Source organism: Periplaneta americana, chromosome 7 (genome assembly GCF_040183065.1).
Source record: "Periplaneta americana isolate PAMFEO1 chromosome 7, P.americana_PAMFEO1_priV1, whole genome shotgun sequence".
NCBI lineage: Eukaryota > Metazoa > Arthropoda > Insecta > Blattodea > Blattidae > Periplaneta > Periplaneta americana.
This window is the reverse complement of record NC_091123.1, coordinates 34,123,984-34,141,434: the sequence shown is the minus strand read 5'-3', so window position 1 is coordinate 34,141,434 and position 17,451 is coordinate 34,123,984. Positions and strand designations below refer to the sequence as shown.

The 17,451-nt window shown below is 36.1% G+C and overlaps 1 protein-coding gene across 1 annotated transcript in view; it reads left to right on the top strand.

The window, feature by feature from the left end:
- The window catches only part of LOC138703050 (uncharacterized), a 39,038-nt gene extending 36,838 nt beyond the window's left edge, over positions 1-2,200 (top strand). Inside the window, exon 4 of the mRNA XM_069830587.1 lies at positions 782-2,200. Coding sequence (XP_069686688.1) covers positions 782-852 — 71 coding nt within the window. The 3' untranslated portion in view covers positions 853-2,200. The remainder of the gene's footprint in view (positions 1-781) is intronic.
- The last annotated feature ends 15,251 nt before the right edge of the window (positions 2,201-17,451 follow it).

Sequence of the window (17,451 nt, the reverse complement as noted above, 5' to 3'; positions counted from 1 at the left end):
CCATTATCTCCTGGCTTAGTTACCTCATAAGTGGTGCTCTGTTGGTATCACTTATGAGGTTCAGACCTGTTTTCGGACAGTTGACTAAACAATAACAACAAATAAACAAAAATAATAAAATAAATATAATTAACAATAATTAATAAATAATTTATTAATATTATTAAAATAAAACAACATAAAAATATAATATCAATATTAATAACTGCTAAATAGGCCTAATTATTTAATAACTAATTCATGCTGTGGGTAGCACAAATGAATCAGTTATTTAAATTTATTTCACATTTGACAACAGTGAAATCAAGACAAAAGTAAACATTGAAACAAAAGGTATAATTTACATATTATTTTGTGCACCAGCATTGTAAACAGTCTTTATTATTAATATTTATTATTATTATATTATTATTATTATTATTATCATCATCATCATCATTATTGTTCGAATCCCGGTCGAGGCAAGTTACCTGCTTGAGGGTTTTTCCGGGGTTTTCCCTCAACCCAATACGAGCAAATGCTGGGTAACTTTCGGTGCTGGACCTCGGACTCATTTCACCGGCATTATCACCTTCATTTCATTCAGACGCTAAATAACCTAGATGTTGATACAGCGTCGTAAAATAACCCAATAAAATAAATAAAAATTATTATTATTATTATTATTACTATTATTATTATTTTACTGTATAACTGCACATATACCACGATATGATTTGTGTTATAAAATGCACATTGTGTAAAATCATTGTGTTAATATTGTAATCTCTCATTGTTTCAGCCTCCTCAGCGGTCCAGAATGTAGTATCGGTGGCCAGCTTAGTTGTGTTATATTTGCTCAAGTTCCTATAACACTTCAGTGCTTCCGTCAAGTTTGGATGACAAGGAAGTTAACATTCAAGACTAAGTTCTTCCACAGTCTAGTATATACAGTCGCGAAGCTTAATACGTAGTAAATATGCAAACATTAGATAGTTGCTCACCACTAGGATCGCTAATATTGCCTCATTACAGGCAATGCAAAATAGTACCGTCACAGTCTATTGTTTCTAGCACCCTCAGAACTCAGGCTTCGTGACTGTATATAGTAGACTGTGGTTCTTCGAAGTTCCACGTGTAAATTTTATACTTTTGTAAAACTTTGTCCTAACAATTTAGAATAAATACAACAAAAAATAGATTATATAGATTATTCTATTATTGTTATAAAATTAAGACAATTAGAAGCATAAAACTTATGCATCACCATCATAATCATCATTATCTTGAAGCGTAGAGTTGCCAACTATGAATACTAAAATTACCGGCTAATACCTACTCTAAATAATTTGCCTGGCCTCAATGTCAAATCCAAATTAAACGTATGTAATGAATATGTGTGTTTGAGCGTGTGTTGCGAATTGATAGGCCTACTAACCTAAGTTTAGACTCTGCTACGTGTTTGTTTGCAAAACAAAAACAAAAAGGTGGAACTAAATTTTTATAATTATTTTGTTATAGACCTAATATAAATCTATTGTACAGTAATCATAACGTAAAAAATATGTTACATATTTCAACTTTGAAAAATTACATTTTATGCCATCTTAGCATTATACACAGGTTATTACTACATCGAAAATCGTGCGTAATTACCTTATTATAGCACGCGTGCCGATAAAACCAATGACAATTTTCTATGACGTAATACCGGAACGCTTGCTATCATGGTATTGCATCTAAGCGCGACGTAACAAGAAATTAAATGCAGGGCAGAAGGTAACGTATAATTTATTTGCAATCTTTAACAATTTTGTTTCACTTTTGTAATATCACATAAAACAGTTCTGTAGTTCAGAGAAAGTATATTAACAAAATAAAGGAACATTTGTAACATAACCTCAAGGTCATCCATTACTCTTTACTCAATGCCAAGGCAGGTGCAACTAATCGATACGAACATATGAAGACAATTTGTCAACTATGGATCCCGAATTGAATTTCTTTCATATTTCTTTTCTACAATTTATAATGCTAAGATGCCATAAAGTGTTGTACGCAACTAGTGGATAATCTTATTATGATACTCGTGAAATTTGTCGCACGAACGTTCTCATGCCATGATCATCAAGATTATCCACTTGTTGCATAAATAACTATTACCTCAATTTGTTGACACTGTTTTAATTTTCTTTTCAATAAAGCTGTAAATTTCTTCATATTTAATTTCAAAGTTTTTCCTTGTGCTAAATTGAGCTTTAATTAAATTATAAATCAACTCAAAAGATTCTTTCTTTACATATAGAATAGGTTATTCATTAAACTGAACATATGTTTCACAGGTCTACTAGAAGAAGCGACGGAAACCTAACATTATTACTTTGTATTGGGATTATTTCTCTAATATAGCATTCGCCTGCAACAGTTACACCATTTCTCAACAGTTATTAAATTTTAATCTTCCATGTGTCGTAAGAGCAGGCTCTGTTTCTTTTAGCCTAATAGGGTTCGTTAAAGAAGGTACATTCAATCAGACTGATTCCTAGCTTCAAGAATGAAAACTGTTGAAATGAAAATCGAACAATGTTTCAAGGTATTTTATAAATTTAACCCCTGCAATGGCTGAGTGATCAGACGTTCAGACGGTGTGGGTTAGAGTCCCGGTTAGACCTGGGATTTTTCATTTGAAAAATTCGTATTGGCAGTTGGATTTTTCTCGGGATTCTCCTCTTTCTCCACGTTAGGCATCAAAATCATATCGTCAATATTTCTCCATTCGGTCATCATTCCAGTATTCCTCGAACATCGGAGGCAACGCACGGAGTGGCTGGCCTAGGGACGAGTGGGGTTGCCTGCTCGATATCTGAGTATGCAGCGAACCTTAGTGTAGTCAGCCGGTGTGGATTTAGGAATATGTCTAGCTTGAGGATAAGCGCAACAAATCTTCTGGGTCGCAGTGCTGGGTCGTAGTGACTCCCTCCCAAATACAATACAAATCCTATATCCTTATACAGGGACATCATTTTATTTTTACTAACATTTTTAATATTAACCTGTCTATAACTTTAGAGAACCGGAAACACCGCTTGCTCCCCCCTCCAAGACTGGAGTTCGATGATACTGGCGTAAAACACAAATCACTCTACTAGGTATAGGAAGGAAGAAAAGTAGTTCATCCATTTACGTAAACTAGAAAATATCGCGATTTTGAGTTTGATAATTTCCATTAGGTTTTTCTTTAATCTAAGTACAGTACTGTATTAAGAATAAGTGTTTTTACTCACGAAGTGAGTTATCCATGCGAACGTATTCATTATGCAGTGTATATTATACTGTCTACAGCACATTAGCGTACAATATAGAGAAAGAAGTTAAATTGAAAAATAATCATAATATGAATATTTAAACACAATTTTGAAAATGGTGGCCGTTCATTTCGATACAGGCTTCAGTTCTTTTGTGCATATTATCGCACTATAGACTATTGCATCTAATTCCAATTGCCAGTTTCGTCCTTCGTACTAGTAACTCATGTTGAAATAATTCTGTACCTACTCTACGTACTGTAAATTCAATCTTCACTTCTGCCCGACCCGAAAATATAAAATTACTCAGACATGCTATCTACTGTCCGTCCAAGTGGTTATGCCGCAGGATTGTAGAAAGGGAGGAAATCACGTGACAGTTAATTACTTAACGAGGCCCTTTTATTTAAGTTAAATTAAACAGCTGTATAATATTACGTAAACTTCCAAATTCCTAAGAGAAATTAATATTTTCAGAAAAGAGCTAAGACAGCCCAGCTATTACAGAGGGGCGAGCAGAAGCAGGTGGGGGATATCGGGATGCGACGTAGGCAAACGGACAGTACCTGTGCGAAAATATGATTCAATATTGAAAGCTCTTTTGTCACTGGAAAACGCGAACATATTTCTGGAACGTACTATACTCAGTAACTCAGTACTATCTGCGGTCTTGGTTTTGTGTGGAGTTGGAACTTCCTTAGTAGAAGGGGTAGGAGTGAAGTACATTCAAAAACTCAGGTACAATATAAATTGAAGTAAAAATAAAATGATGTCCCTGTATAAATATCAGATTTTTTTTTATTTTAGAAGATTATTGCTTGTCTGAGTTACCTTCGTCTAAAAAATTAATCTTATCTATTTTAAGGAGTTGCTTAGTACAGTAGCAATCAGAGAGACAAAGACTTTAATATGCATAAACTTCAGACTTTCTAAGCACTAATTAGTTTTCTAGAATAAATAAAATATGATTTGAGAATAAGTAAATGCAGCATTCAGCCAAAGCTGGCTTAAACTCAAGCTGAGACCTTCAATCTGATCCCTAATAAACTGTCAAACAACTCTATGGCATTTAAAAAAAAAAAAAAAAAAAAAAAAAAAAAAAAAAAAAAAAAAAAAAAAAAAAAAAAAAGATAGATCACGTTTCTTGACATGCATGACCAATTACATTCAATATTTTCAATTTCAAAGATACTCTATAAAAACTATGGAGTATATATCAACAAAAACTGAAGATAGTAGCAAGCACAGTTCACAACATGTCGCTGAAGTAAAACTCCGCATGAAAAGAAGATGATGCTTGTGTTTAGTTGCAGTAATATGATAGTAATATTAATACGAAATATATTACAGTTTTTATATGAATACTGATGTAGTTTATCTGATATTTATTTATAATAAATTACATAAAAGTTATAATTAAAGTGATTAAAAAAAGTTAATTAAATAGCTTATACGGAGGTGATTCTGTGAGTGCAAGGGATGAAATATGGAGGGTTGAAGAGAAGAAAAAGGAAGGCGAGTATATAAAAGTGAGGAATGAAGTTGATGATTCAGATCCAGCGACGGTTAAGGATATAGATCATTCTGTAAGGATAATAGAGAAAAAATTAGGAGAGTGTAGTAGAAAGTTAAGTGATACGATATAGGGACGAGGAAAATGGGCGAAAAAGAAAGTAAGTGAGATAAGAAAATATGAATCGCGCAAGAAACAATCATAATAATGAACCTATTGGATAATGGCGTAGTAAGAATTAGTAAAAAGTATTATTAGTAAACAGAGTATGTTCGATATACTGTAATTGAACTGGAAATCAAGAAAGGAATAGTAAAAGTGTCAATCAATTTTGAATGAATTAAGTCATTAGGGTTTGAAGAAGAGGGGCAGAAGTAAGAGACTATAGAACATATTGAAGAGAAAAAATGTTATATGTGTGTAATGGAAAGAGTAGGATACAATAATGAGGGAACGTAAGTAACAGGTATAACCAAAGCCACCGTTTCTGGCGCGTGAAGTAAGTAATGGGAACGTTGAGAGCATCTTATCTTTGATGCAGTCAATGAACAATAAGACTGACAACTGTGATTGGCAGATTATTGACGTCACATCTGTTTAGGAGGTGGTATCCTCTCAGCCGAAGTGGCAACAGTTGCCACTGACTGGACAGGATACATCCCAGAAACGCAAAGTGCGAGCGTATTGCCTTTGACGCAGTCAGTGGACAATAAGATGACAACTATGATTGGCAGATTGCTGACGTGACGTGTTGGGTGGTACCGTTCTCAGCTGCACTGGCAACACTGACTGGCTCTTTACTCAAGGACACGCTCCAAAAACGCTGGCACTGGCTGTATTTACCTGAATTATAAGAGCGTCCATAAAAATATGTAATTGTAATTGATGTTATAGTGATACTGGATAAATTGTGAGGTGCACATTACACGGATATAATTTTTGACATGAAATATATCATAAAATCATATTATATCACAAAAGATTTATAAACAATCAGGAATACCCACCCATATGAGCAAAGATCGTGTCTGGGTGTAGTTCCACCTACATGCAAAAAATAAATAAATAAAAGTTACTTACTTACAAATGGCTTTTAAGGAACCCGAAGGTTCATTGCCGCCCTCACATAAGCCCGCCAGCGCTCCCTATCATGTGCAAGATTAATCCAGTCTCTATCATCATACCCCACCTCCCTCAAATCCATTTTAATATTATCCTCCCATCTACGTCTCGGCCTCCCTAAAGATCTTTTTCCCTCCGGTCTCCCAACTAACACTCTATATGCATTTCTGGATTCGCCCATACGTGCTACATACCCTGCCCATCTCAAACGTCTCGATTTTATGTTCCTAATTATGTCAGGTGAAGAATACAATGCGTGCAGTTCTGTGTTGTGTAACTTTCTCCATTCTCCTGTAACTTCATCCCGCTTAGCCCCAAATATTTTCCTTAGCACCTTATTCTCAAACACCCTGAACCTATGTTCCTCTCTCAGAGTGAGAGTCCAAGTTTCACAACCATACAGAAAAACCGGTAATATAACTGTTTTATAAATTCTAACTTTCAGATTTTTGGACAGCAGACTGGATGATAAGAGCTTCTCAACCGAATAATAACACGCATTTCCCATATTTATTCTGCGTTTAATTTCCTCCCGAGTGTCATTTATATTTGTTACTGTTGCTCCAAGATATTTGAATTTTTCCACCTCTTCGAAGGATAAATCTCCAATTTTTATATTTCCATTTCGTACAATATTCTGGTCACGAGACATAATCATATACTTTGTCTTTTCGGGATTTACTTCCAAACCGATCGCTCTACTTGCTTCAAGTAAAATTTCCGTGTTTTCCCTAATCGTTTGTGTATTTTCTCCTAACATATTCACGTCATCCGCATAGACAAGAAGCTGATGTAACCGTTCAATTCCAAACCCTGCCTGTTATCCTGAACTTTCCTAATGGCATATTCTAGAGCGAAGTTAAAAAGTAAAGGTGATAGTGCATCTCCCTGCTTTAGCCCGCAGTGAATTGGAAAAGCATCAGATAGAAACTGACCTATACGGACTCTGCTGTATGTTTCACTGAGACACAATTTAATTAATCGAACTAGTTTCTTGGGAATACCAAATTCAATAAGAATATCATATAATACTTCCCTCTTAACCGAGTCATAAGCCTTTTTCAAATCTATGAATAACTGATGTACTGTACCCTTATACTCCCATTTTTTCTCCATTATCTGTTGAATACAAAAAATCTGATCAATAGTCGATCTATTACGCCGAAAACCGCACTGATGATCCCCAATAATTTCATCTAGGTACGGAGTTAATCTTCTCAAAAGAATATTGGACAAAATTTTGTACGACGTCAACAAAAGTGATATTCCTCGAAAGTTACCACAGTTGGTTTTGTCCCCCTTTTTAAAAATAGGTACAATTATGGACTCCTTCCATTGTTCTGGTACAATTTCCTTTTCCCAAATAGCAAGTACAAGTTTATAAATTTCACTATATAATGCACTCCCACCCTCTTGTATTAATTCTGCTGGAATTTGATCGATACCTGGAGACTTGTACTTTTTCAGATTTTCTATCGCAATTTCGACTTCTGAAAGCGTGGGTTCGGGTATAAATGGCTCAGCAGTTTGTATTTCAATTTCGTCCCGATCATTTCTATTTGGCCTATGTACATTTAGTAGTTGCGCAAAATAGTTTTTCCATCTGTTTAGGATTGATGGAGAGTCTGCAAGCAAGTCACCATTCTCATCCTTGATCACGTTTACCCTTGGCTGACATCCGTTCTTAAATTCCTTTATACCCTTATATAAATCTCGAATGTTTTTATTCTTACTATTTGTTTCTACCTCATTCAGTTTTTCCTTCAAGTAACCTCTCTTTTTATTCCTAAGTGTACGACTTGCTTCCCGTCTTTCATTGAAATAATTATCTCTCTTCTCCTCAACTGGATCCTGTAAGAATTTCAATTTTGCCTGTTTCCTTCTTTCTACTACCATGCAACAATCTTCATCAAACCACGGCTTCTTTTTCTTCGTTTCATAATAACCTATGCTCTGCTCAGCTGCAATTTTGATACTATCTCTGATATTTTCCCACACGCTATTAACATCTAATTCTTTCTCAACTTCGTCGGAACTTTCTAAAGTGGCAAACCTATTCGAAATTTCGACCTGATAATTTTGCTTAGCTTCCTCGTCCTTTAATTTCAAAATATTGAATTTAGTAATATTAACTTGTTGCTCTACTCGCTTGGCTACTGATAATCTTTCTCTTAATTCTCCAATCATCAAATAATGGTCAGAATTACAGTCTGCACCCCTGAAAGTTCGAATATCTACTATACTAGTATGTCTCCGTTTATCTATCAAGATGTGATCTATTTGGTTGTGTGTCAATCCATCTGGAGAAGTCCAAGTATATTTATGTATATCCTTATGGGGGAATGTTGTACTTTTGACAATTAAATTTTTCGATGTGGCAAAGTTGACTAATCTAACTCCATTGTCACTACTAATTGCGTGTAGGCTCTCTTTTCCAATAGTTGGTCTAAAAATATCCTCCCGTCCTACTTTAGCATTGAAATCCCCCAATAAAATTTTCATGTGATATCTAGGGAACTGATCAAAAGTATGTTCCAATTCCTCATAGAAGCTATTCTTTATATGGTCGTCTTTCTCTTCTGTAGGGGCGTGAGCATTTATAACTATGATGTCGCACCATCTACCCTTAAGTACTAAATATGATAACCTGTCACTGATAAATTCGACCTTTTTTACTGCTGATTTTATTATTTTATGAACAAAGAATCCTGTTCCTAATTGGTGATTATTGTTTCCTTCCCCATAATACAACAAGTAATCTCCTATTTGTGATATGCCATTCCCATCTAACCTAACCTCTTGTACTCCTACGAAGTCTATTCTATATCTAGCTAGTTCTTTTGCTACTAATGTTACCCCTCCTGTTCTATAAAGACTAGTTACGTTCCAAGTGCCAAATCTCAAATCCTTATTCCTTTGCTGTGGTCGTGCCAGAGAATCAGTCCTATTCCGAGGCTTATTATAGGGATACGTAACAAGCAGTTTTTTTACGGTGATGGGTTGTTAGCCCTTCGCCCAACCCCCAAGCTGGAGAACCACCCCTAAAAGTTAGTACACATAAATATAAAAATAAAAGACAAAAATATTAACACAAAATAATTTACACAAAGAATCAATTTAAAAATAAGTTATAAGCAGATGTTTAATTTTTTTAATTGAACTTAATAACGGAATATGTTGAAAATTTTGGGTGTATTCTGATTATGGAGTTATATGATCTTGGTCCTATGCTTTGTTCCGTAATGTCTGACAGGAGATGTAAATATTGCCGGCAGAGGAGAAGAGAAGTATAACTGCTATTCAACCAATGACAGAGGCATCATTCTACGTTTGAATTGAAGTTCTATGCCCACCCAACTTCAAGTCAAGCGTGGAATCTGTCATTGGTTGAATAGCAATTATACTTCTCTCCTCTCTGCCGGCAATGTTTACTCCTTTAAGACATTATGGAACGAAGTATAGGCTAATACTCTGTTTTAAACTGCCGTTGTGAAAAATGTTGCTCTCTTAATTGTAAATTAACTGACTTTCCGTCTAGTGTTGTAAATATAAGAAAATGGTAAGTATATAGCCTTTGTGATTTTTGTGATAATAATTCAATAATGCATATTTGTGTAGTTGTTTAATCTTAGATTTTAAATTCAGAAAAGTAATCGAGATGGGTGCATCACACTTGGAAATCTCGTCAGCAGTAGCGGCTGAAACCTGCATTGCAGCCAACTGTTGGAGAGCGAGACCGTTCATGGCTTAAATGCTAAAATAGCACATTAGAAACCAACAACCAAACAAATTCAGAAAAGATGAGTTATAAATGTAATTAATAGAGTTTTTAAAGCAGATTCTGATTTTTCTTTGTAAAGATATGAAGAAAGTTTTGAAGTTCCACTCTACGCAATAATATTGGATTGGTAGACTAAAAAGTGCTAAATAAACTGTATATGTATGTATGTATTTATTAATGTATGTATGTATGTATTTATTAACACTACAATTGGGTATACACCCGGTGGTAGTGCATGAAATATTCATGGTAAAATACGACAAAGACTGACAAATTTTTTAATTGTTTTACGTAATGTGCTGCATATTGTAGATAAGAAACATGAATAATGGTGCCCAGATATTTCAAAACTACAGCTTCTTTCAAATAAAGACGTTTGCAATAAAAAATAGAAGACCTACAATATTATGTATTACCCTAGATCATATATGTAACAGATAACTCCTCGCTACGTTAAAATCGGCAGCACTTTGAAGAGAACAACCGCCAGGATCGCCACCCGTCCGCCGTTAACGAACATGAGATGGCAGCGCAGTCGCTAATGCAATTCAAATGATAATGATGACGTGACTCCTTATGTAACAACTACTGGGTGTTCAATTCAAAGTGTGTCATGACGTCACTGTTGTTGGGTCACCGATTTGAAGCGAGTTTCAGCTTATATGTTAGAGAAGTTGCCTATTATTTAAGGCGTTCTTCAATCTGAACTTGAGAACGTGTACGGTATAACTTGAACGTCGTAGCAACAGATGGCGGTCTGTACGGTCTGTGTGCTATCATAACCTCTTTCGAACTGTGTTTTGCGCCGGCAAGTCGTACGCGGGGTATTTTTTATCATCGGTTGCGTACGGTAACATTCCACAACACAAATCAAATGCTCCGTGTCCATGTTGACCGTCGAAGTTAATGTCAACAAATACGTAAGTAATCGTCTTAACCCTCTCCCCATATCCCGACAGTACGTATTTCCAAACAGTTCACATTCGTGCCACTACCGGCGTTACCGTACGTATCGGTACGTACTCTTCAAATTGAACGCCGTACTTGCTAGCCATCTTCTCTGCCTCTTAGGTTATACACCTGAGCTGCGGAAGTGTAGGAAGATTGAATTCTCTAGGCTCATCAGCTAGCCACATGACGGCATACAGCGAGCCATGACACATTTTGAACTGAACACCCAGTAGATGGCAGCGTAGTAAACCTGACAAAAGTTGTTAACCTTAAAGCCTGTAAGCCCGACATATCTGTTACATATATGATCTAGGGTATTACTAAACTTAAATTACTACGATTATTCAAAGATCATTGACTAATAGATGTTAAAGAGGAAGGGATTAATGTTGTGTTCTAATATTTAACGTCCAGAGCCGTGGCGTCGTGGTCTAAGGCATCTTGCCTAGGACTCGCGTTACGGAATGCGCGCTGGTTCGAGTCCTCATGGAGGAAGAAATTTTCTCATGAAATTTATGCCAGTGTATAGGACCGGTGCCCACCCAGAATCGTGATGCACTTGGGGAGCTACGATAGGTAGCGAAATCCAGTTGCGAATGCCAGCTATAACGGCTGGGGGGATCATCGTGCTAACCACACGATACCTACATTCTGGTTGGATGATCGTCCACCTCTGCTTCGGCATGTGGCCGTGAGGCCAGTAGCCGGCTCGTCGGTCTAGGCCCTTCACGGGCTGTAACGCCATGAATTATTCTTATTTAATATTTGACAAAAAGAAATTAAAATCAAGCCAATTTTGACTATAGTTATTTATACCGACAATCAGCCCAAACTGAATTCGAACCCACAACCAAACGCAGTCTCAGATCTCGAATCCACCTCGTTGCCGTCTGTTCTAGGTGAGAAATATAGTACTTATTTTTCAGTTCCACTGTGCATGGTAGTGGGGTGCCCTTGAATGGAAAAAATATGGGTTACATTACATTTTATTTAACGAAAATGTGCAGATAAGGAACACATGGGTAGGGAGAAAGACTGTGGTCCAATTGTAATATTTCTACATGTTTTAACTAAAGTATTCATCAGTGTGGTTTTAGCCGTAATAGATCAACTACTGACCAGATATTTTGTATTCGACAGATAATGGAGAAAAAATGGGAGTATAAGGCTACAGTACATCAGTTATTCATAGATTTCAAAAAGGCATATGACTCGGTTAAGAGAAAAGTTTTATATGATATTCTTATTGAATTTGGTGTACCCAAGAAACTAGTTCGATTAATTAAAATGTGTCTCAGTCAAACGTACAGCAGAATTCGTATAGGTCAGTTTTTGTCAGATGCTTTTCCAATTCACTGTGGGCTAAAGCAAGGAGATGCACTATCACTTTTACTTTTTAACTTTGCTCTAGAGTAGGCCATTAGGAAAGTTCAGGATAACAGAGAGGGTTTGGAATTGAATGGGTTACATCAGCTGCTTGTCTATGCGGATGACGTGAATATGTTAGGAGAAAATCCACAAACGTTTAGGGAAAATACGGGAATTTTACTGGAAGCAAGTAAAGGGATAGGTTTGGAAGTAAATCCCGAAAAGACAAAGTATATGATTATGTCTCGTGACCAGAATATTGAACGAAGTGGAAATATAAGAATTGGTAATTTATCTTTTGAAGAGGTGGAGAAGTTCAAATATCTTGGAGCAGCAGTAACAAATATAAATGATACTCGGGAGGAAATTAAACACAGAATAAATATGGGAAATGCCTGTTATTATTCGGTTGAAAAGCTTTTATCATCCAGTCTGCTGTCAAAAAATCTGAAAATTAGAATTTATAAAACAGTTATATTACCGGTTGTTCTGTATGGTTGTGAAACTTGGACTCTCACTTTGAGAGAGGAACATAGGTTAAGAGTGTTTGAGAATAAGGTGCTTAGGAAAATATTTGGGGCTAAGAGGGATGACGTTACAGGAGAATGAAGAAAGTTACACAACACAGAACTGCACGCATTGTATTCTTCACCTGACGTAATTAGAAACATTAAATCCAGACGTTTGAGATGGGCAGGGTATGTAGCACGTATGGGCGAATCCAGAAATGCATATAGAGTGTTAGTTGGGAGGCCGGAGGGAAAAAGACCTTTAGGGAGGCCGAGACGTAGATGGGAAGATAATATTAAAATGGATTTGAGGGAGGTGGAATATGATGATAGAGAATGTATTAATCTTGCTCAGGATAGGGACCGATGGCGGGCTTATGTGAGGGCGGCAATGAACCTCCGGGTTCCTTAAAAGCCAGTAAGTAAGTAAATAAGTAAGTAAGTAAGTAAGTAAGTAAGTAAGTAAGTATTCGCTAATGTACAGGCAGACGCGAAACGATCCCTGAAAGATATGCTACGCCACTGGTAGGCCAACTTACCTTATAATATATTAATTCGACGAATCGGGATGTTTACTTACAGAACACACCTCAACAAACGAAAAAAAAAAAAAAAAAAAAGGAAGCGACAGCTTGGTGTATGTAAAGAACGCAGTGATTCGAACTATATTTGTCAGTTACTAGGAGTGTAAGTATCTTATCTAATCTAACTTACGCAGTGGCTGCTCTTGCATATTTCTTAAGAGGAGGAAAGACATTAACAGCACAAAATGACACCTTCTTGAATGAATCATGTCTACATGGATACATGGAAGACCAGATAATGTTGGGGTTGGCCTTCCCTTTCGTATAGCAATAAACTGTTGTTGTAAACTGAGTTTCCTAAAGTTTTAACTTCCACTCATTGTTGGATAATTGCACAAATTAATAATTACAAGGAAATTCACAACCTCGCAGCATTTTTCGCGCACATTACAACAGAGACTAGCTACTAACATGTAACAGGAACTGTTTTACGGAAGTGGGAATGGGAAGTAATCTGTTAGGAAAGCGAAAACACTGTACCCACCCACGTGGTCTGTGATGTCACATGTACATTTTACAAGTTTAGTATCACATGCTTATGAAGAATGTGAGTTCTTGTAAAGTCGTACTACCATTATTGTTAAAATATAGGAGCCAAAAAGATCTGTAATACTAATGCAGAACGACTTCTTCTTTGTTTTATATAAACCCGACTTTAACTTTCAAATATCCTCGAAAGTTTCAAACCATAAACAGTAGCCTGTATAATGTGCAATGAATAATATTTTATTCATAATTTTTAAAAAGTTTATATCGTGTCTTTAATGGCTATGCGTTAAAACTGTTTTTATTGTGCCGCCTCCTATGTGTTATAGTTTGGTTGAATGCAACATCGCTAGATGGCAGCGGTAGCGAGCTTGCTGCACGACCACTCGGTTTCTGTCTGCAACACTACTGGGTGTTCATTTCAAAGTGTGTCATGACGTCACTGTTGTTGGGTCACCGATTTGAAGCGAGTTTCAGCTTATATGTTAGAGAAGTTGCCTATTATTTAAGGCGTTCTACAATCTGAACTTGAGAACGTGTACGGTATAACTTGAACGTCGTAGCAACAGATGGCGGTCTGTACGGTCTGTGTGCTACCATAACCTCTTTCGAACTGTGTTTTGCGCCGGCAAGTCGTACGCGGGGTATTTGTTATCATCGGTTGCGTACGGTAACATTCCACAACACAAATCAAATGCTCCGTGTCCATGTTGACCGTCGAAGTTAATGTCAACAAATACGTAAGTAATCGTCTTAACCCTCTCCCCATATCCCGACAGTACGTATTTCCAAACAGTTCACATTCCTGCCACTACCGGCGTTACCGTACGTATCGGTACGTACTCTTCAGAATGAACGCCGTACTTGCTAGGCAACTTCTCTGGCTCTTAGGTTATACACCTCTGCGGAAGTGTAGGAAGATTGAATTCTCTAGGCTCATCAGCGAGCCATGACACATTTTGAACTGAACACCCACTATTTCCCGCACATGTGCAGAGTCCGAGGAGGATCTCCTCCCTATCCGTTCATTTACTTGCTTTAAAACTCTGCCTCTTTCTCTGGCCGCTAGTGCGCTGTTGTCTATGTGTTTATAACTATAGTAAAAGGAGGAAAAGATTGACTTTCGTCCTCACAAACAATCTCGCATCCTTCTCAAAGTTTTCGCGCAGCACATGAGAGAGCGTCATTTAAAACTCGATCAACCGAGATTTTCATATAGCTATGAACTTAAAAATTATCTAATCTTCCTCGAATTTCAAGGCACATATTTTATTTGGTATTTACTTTCAAAATAAGAAAAATGTGAGGGGGACGTTCCTTCCTTCCCTTCCCCGATGAACCGTCACTGAACTTACGCCATTCTTAAGCCAAACAAAATTATCGACATTCTTGTAAAGTACATGGAGCGGAAACTAACGTACAAGCTAGAGGTGAGCTTTGTAAATAGGACCACACAGTTTGACCAACTTCACAATATATCATGCCTGAAAAGAGCTGTGTGACGAAGGTGACATTTCCTATTTACGCTTTTGACGTATTTCACAAGACTGTTCAGCTTTAACATTCCTGTTAGTAGTTTCCGTTTCATCTATAATCACTGGTCAATAATGATTTTGTTAAATGCACAATTTCTGCTGTTTCTTATGTAATGTGATATGCTGATTCCAAAAATGAAGTCAGAATTTTTCTACCACCCATCATTTTTTGTAATTTTAGAAAAATTGGTTTATTTTTATTGTTATATACAGTCCTTAACATGCTAATGGAAAGAAAATGTTCCAAATATTTCATTTTATTGTTTTAACAGTTGACCTTTAACTTTAGATCACTGTTGCCTGTGAAGTCAAAATTTATAAAATTGAATTTTATCCCTCACAAGACTGTGAGAGTTTAGTATTAATTCTCAGTTGAGTTGGAACTTACAATTATGAAACAAGTTTCATAATCCATCTTTGCCCTAATAAGTGTGGTAGAGGTATCTTATGAAGTAAAACATACCTCGAAATACAGGGCAAATCACAAACAATTTTTGTTATGTTTGTTGTTAATTAACTTTGAAAGCACGCAGGTGAATTTTACTACACTAGTTAAAATAGCTTGCGAGTGTTCTTTTGATTGCTAAATAGATGAAGACAAGAGCTGAGCCTCTGAAATCTGTTGTGCTTCATGTAATTATATTAACTGATTGGCTAAAAAATCCCGTCATATGCCTTTTCAATTCCAATGACATGCCAGGAACCTAAGAATCATTCAAGAGGCTGTTACTTTTTAGGAAGTACAGATCAGAAGATTACAGAGAACTTGTCAGCGAGCTGATTCAGAACTATAAAGTGATGGTGTGTGTTTTATCTCTCATAATAACTTCTTTGATTCTCCTCTATTTTTTATTTCCTCAAAACCTTCGGGTATTTAGTATTTATTTATTTATTTAACCTGGTACATATAAGGCCGTCAGGCCTTCTCTGCCCCTCTACCAGGGGATGACAACTATAATATTATGAAGAATAAAATTACAATTAATATTAAATTTACAATTACAATTACAAATAAAATTACAATTAGTATTCAATTTACAATTACAATTACCATAAAAATCAAAGTACGAAAAGATTACCTGACTAATTAAAGCTTGATAATTTATCATAGAAAACAAAGAATATTTTATATTTACTGAATTACAAATTAAACCTAGAATAACAAACTTGTATAGTGATGAAATTACTGGATATTGAAATATTTTGTGATAGATTAAGGAAACTATTTACAAGAAATCAATTACTGACCAAGTGCCTAGTAAGTTTGCGTTTGAATTCAATTTTATTTCGACAGTCCCTGATGCTAGCAGGTAGCGAATTCCAGAGTCTTGGCAGGGCTATTGTGAAAGAGGATGAGTATGAGGAGGTGCGATGGGATGGTATTGTTAGTATTGTTTCATGATGAGAGCGTGTGTTCAGATTATGGTGGGAAGGTAAGTGAAGCGAGACGACAGGTACGAAGGAATAGAAGAGTTCAAGATTTCGAAGAGAAAGAGGAGTGAATGTAAATTTCTTTTCTTATCTAGTTTAAGCCAACCTATTGCTTCCAGGGATGGGGGTAATATGATCATATTTACAAAACGTACACACAAATTATGAGCACGTTGAAGTTTCGTTTTGTTGTCGCTGGAGAGGTCAGTCAGTAAAATGTCAGCATAGTCAAAATAGAGAAATACAAGTGCCTGCACAAGGGACTTTTTTTAAGCAAGAGGGGAGATGAACATTTATCCTTTTTAGCACATGGATAATAGAATATACTTTTCTGCAGGTTTCTGAGGTTTGCAGGTCCCAGTAGTGAGTAACGAACATGAGGAGCATTTTCATCAGAATTTTTCTGAACTGGAAAGGCGCTACCAGGGAAAATGGAGCCCAAATATTGTCAGACTACTGCTGGACACCCAAAAAGATGTTTCTCAAGCGAAGTATAGCCTAAAATCTATTTCACATACATTTTAGGTAAATAAATATGATTTAAGGAAAATTTTACAAGGTATCAATACTAGAAAATTCTGAAGTACATTTCATATAATTACTCAAAAGCCCTGGGTGATACAAAAATTTTGAAAACAGATCTGAAATCAGCAAGAAAAATGCTATAAAGATCACCCATTCTTTATCTATTAACAAAAAATAAGTTTAATTTTGTTGACCAGTGAATTAGAATGTATATAATATGGCTATATTAATTTACCCTGCAGCCAAATAAGAAAAGAAAAAGAAAAAACCTTCGTTTAACGCAGTACACAAAAATTACACTTTTATATCCCTGAAAAATGATACATCTGATTTAATTTGCCTTTAAAAGTAAAGACCATGCA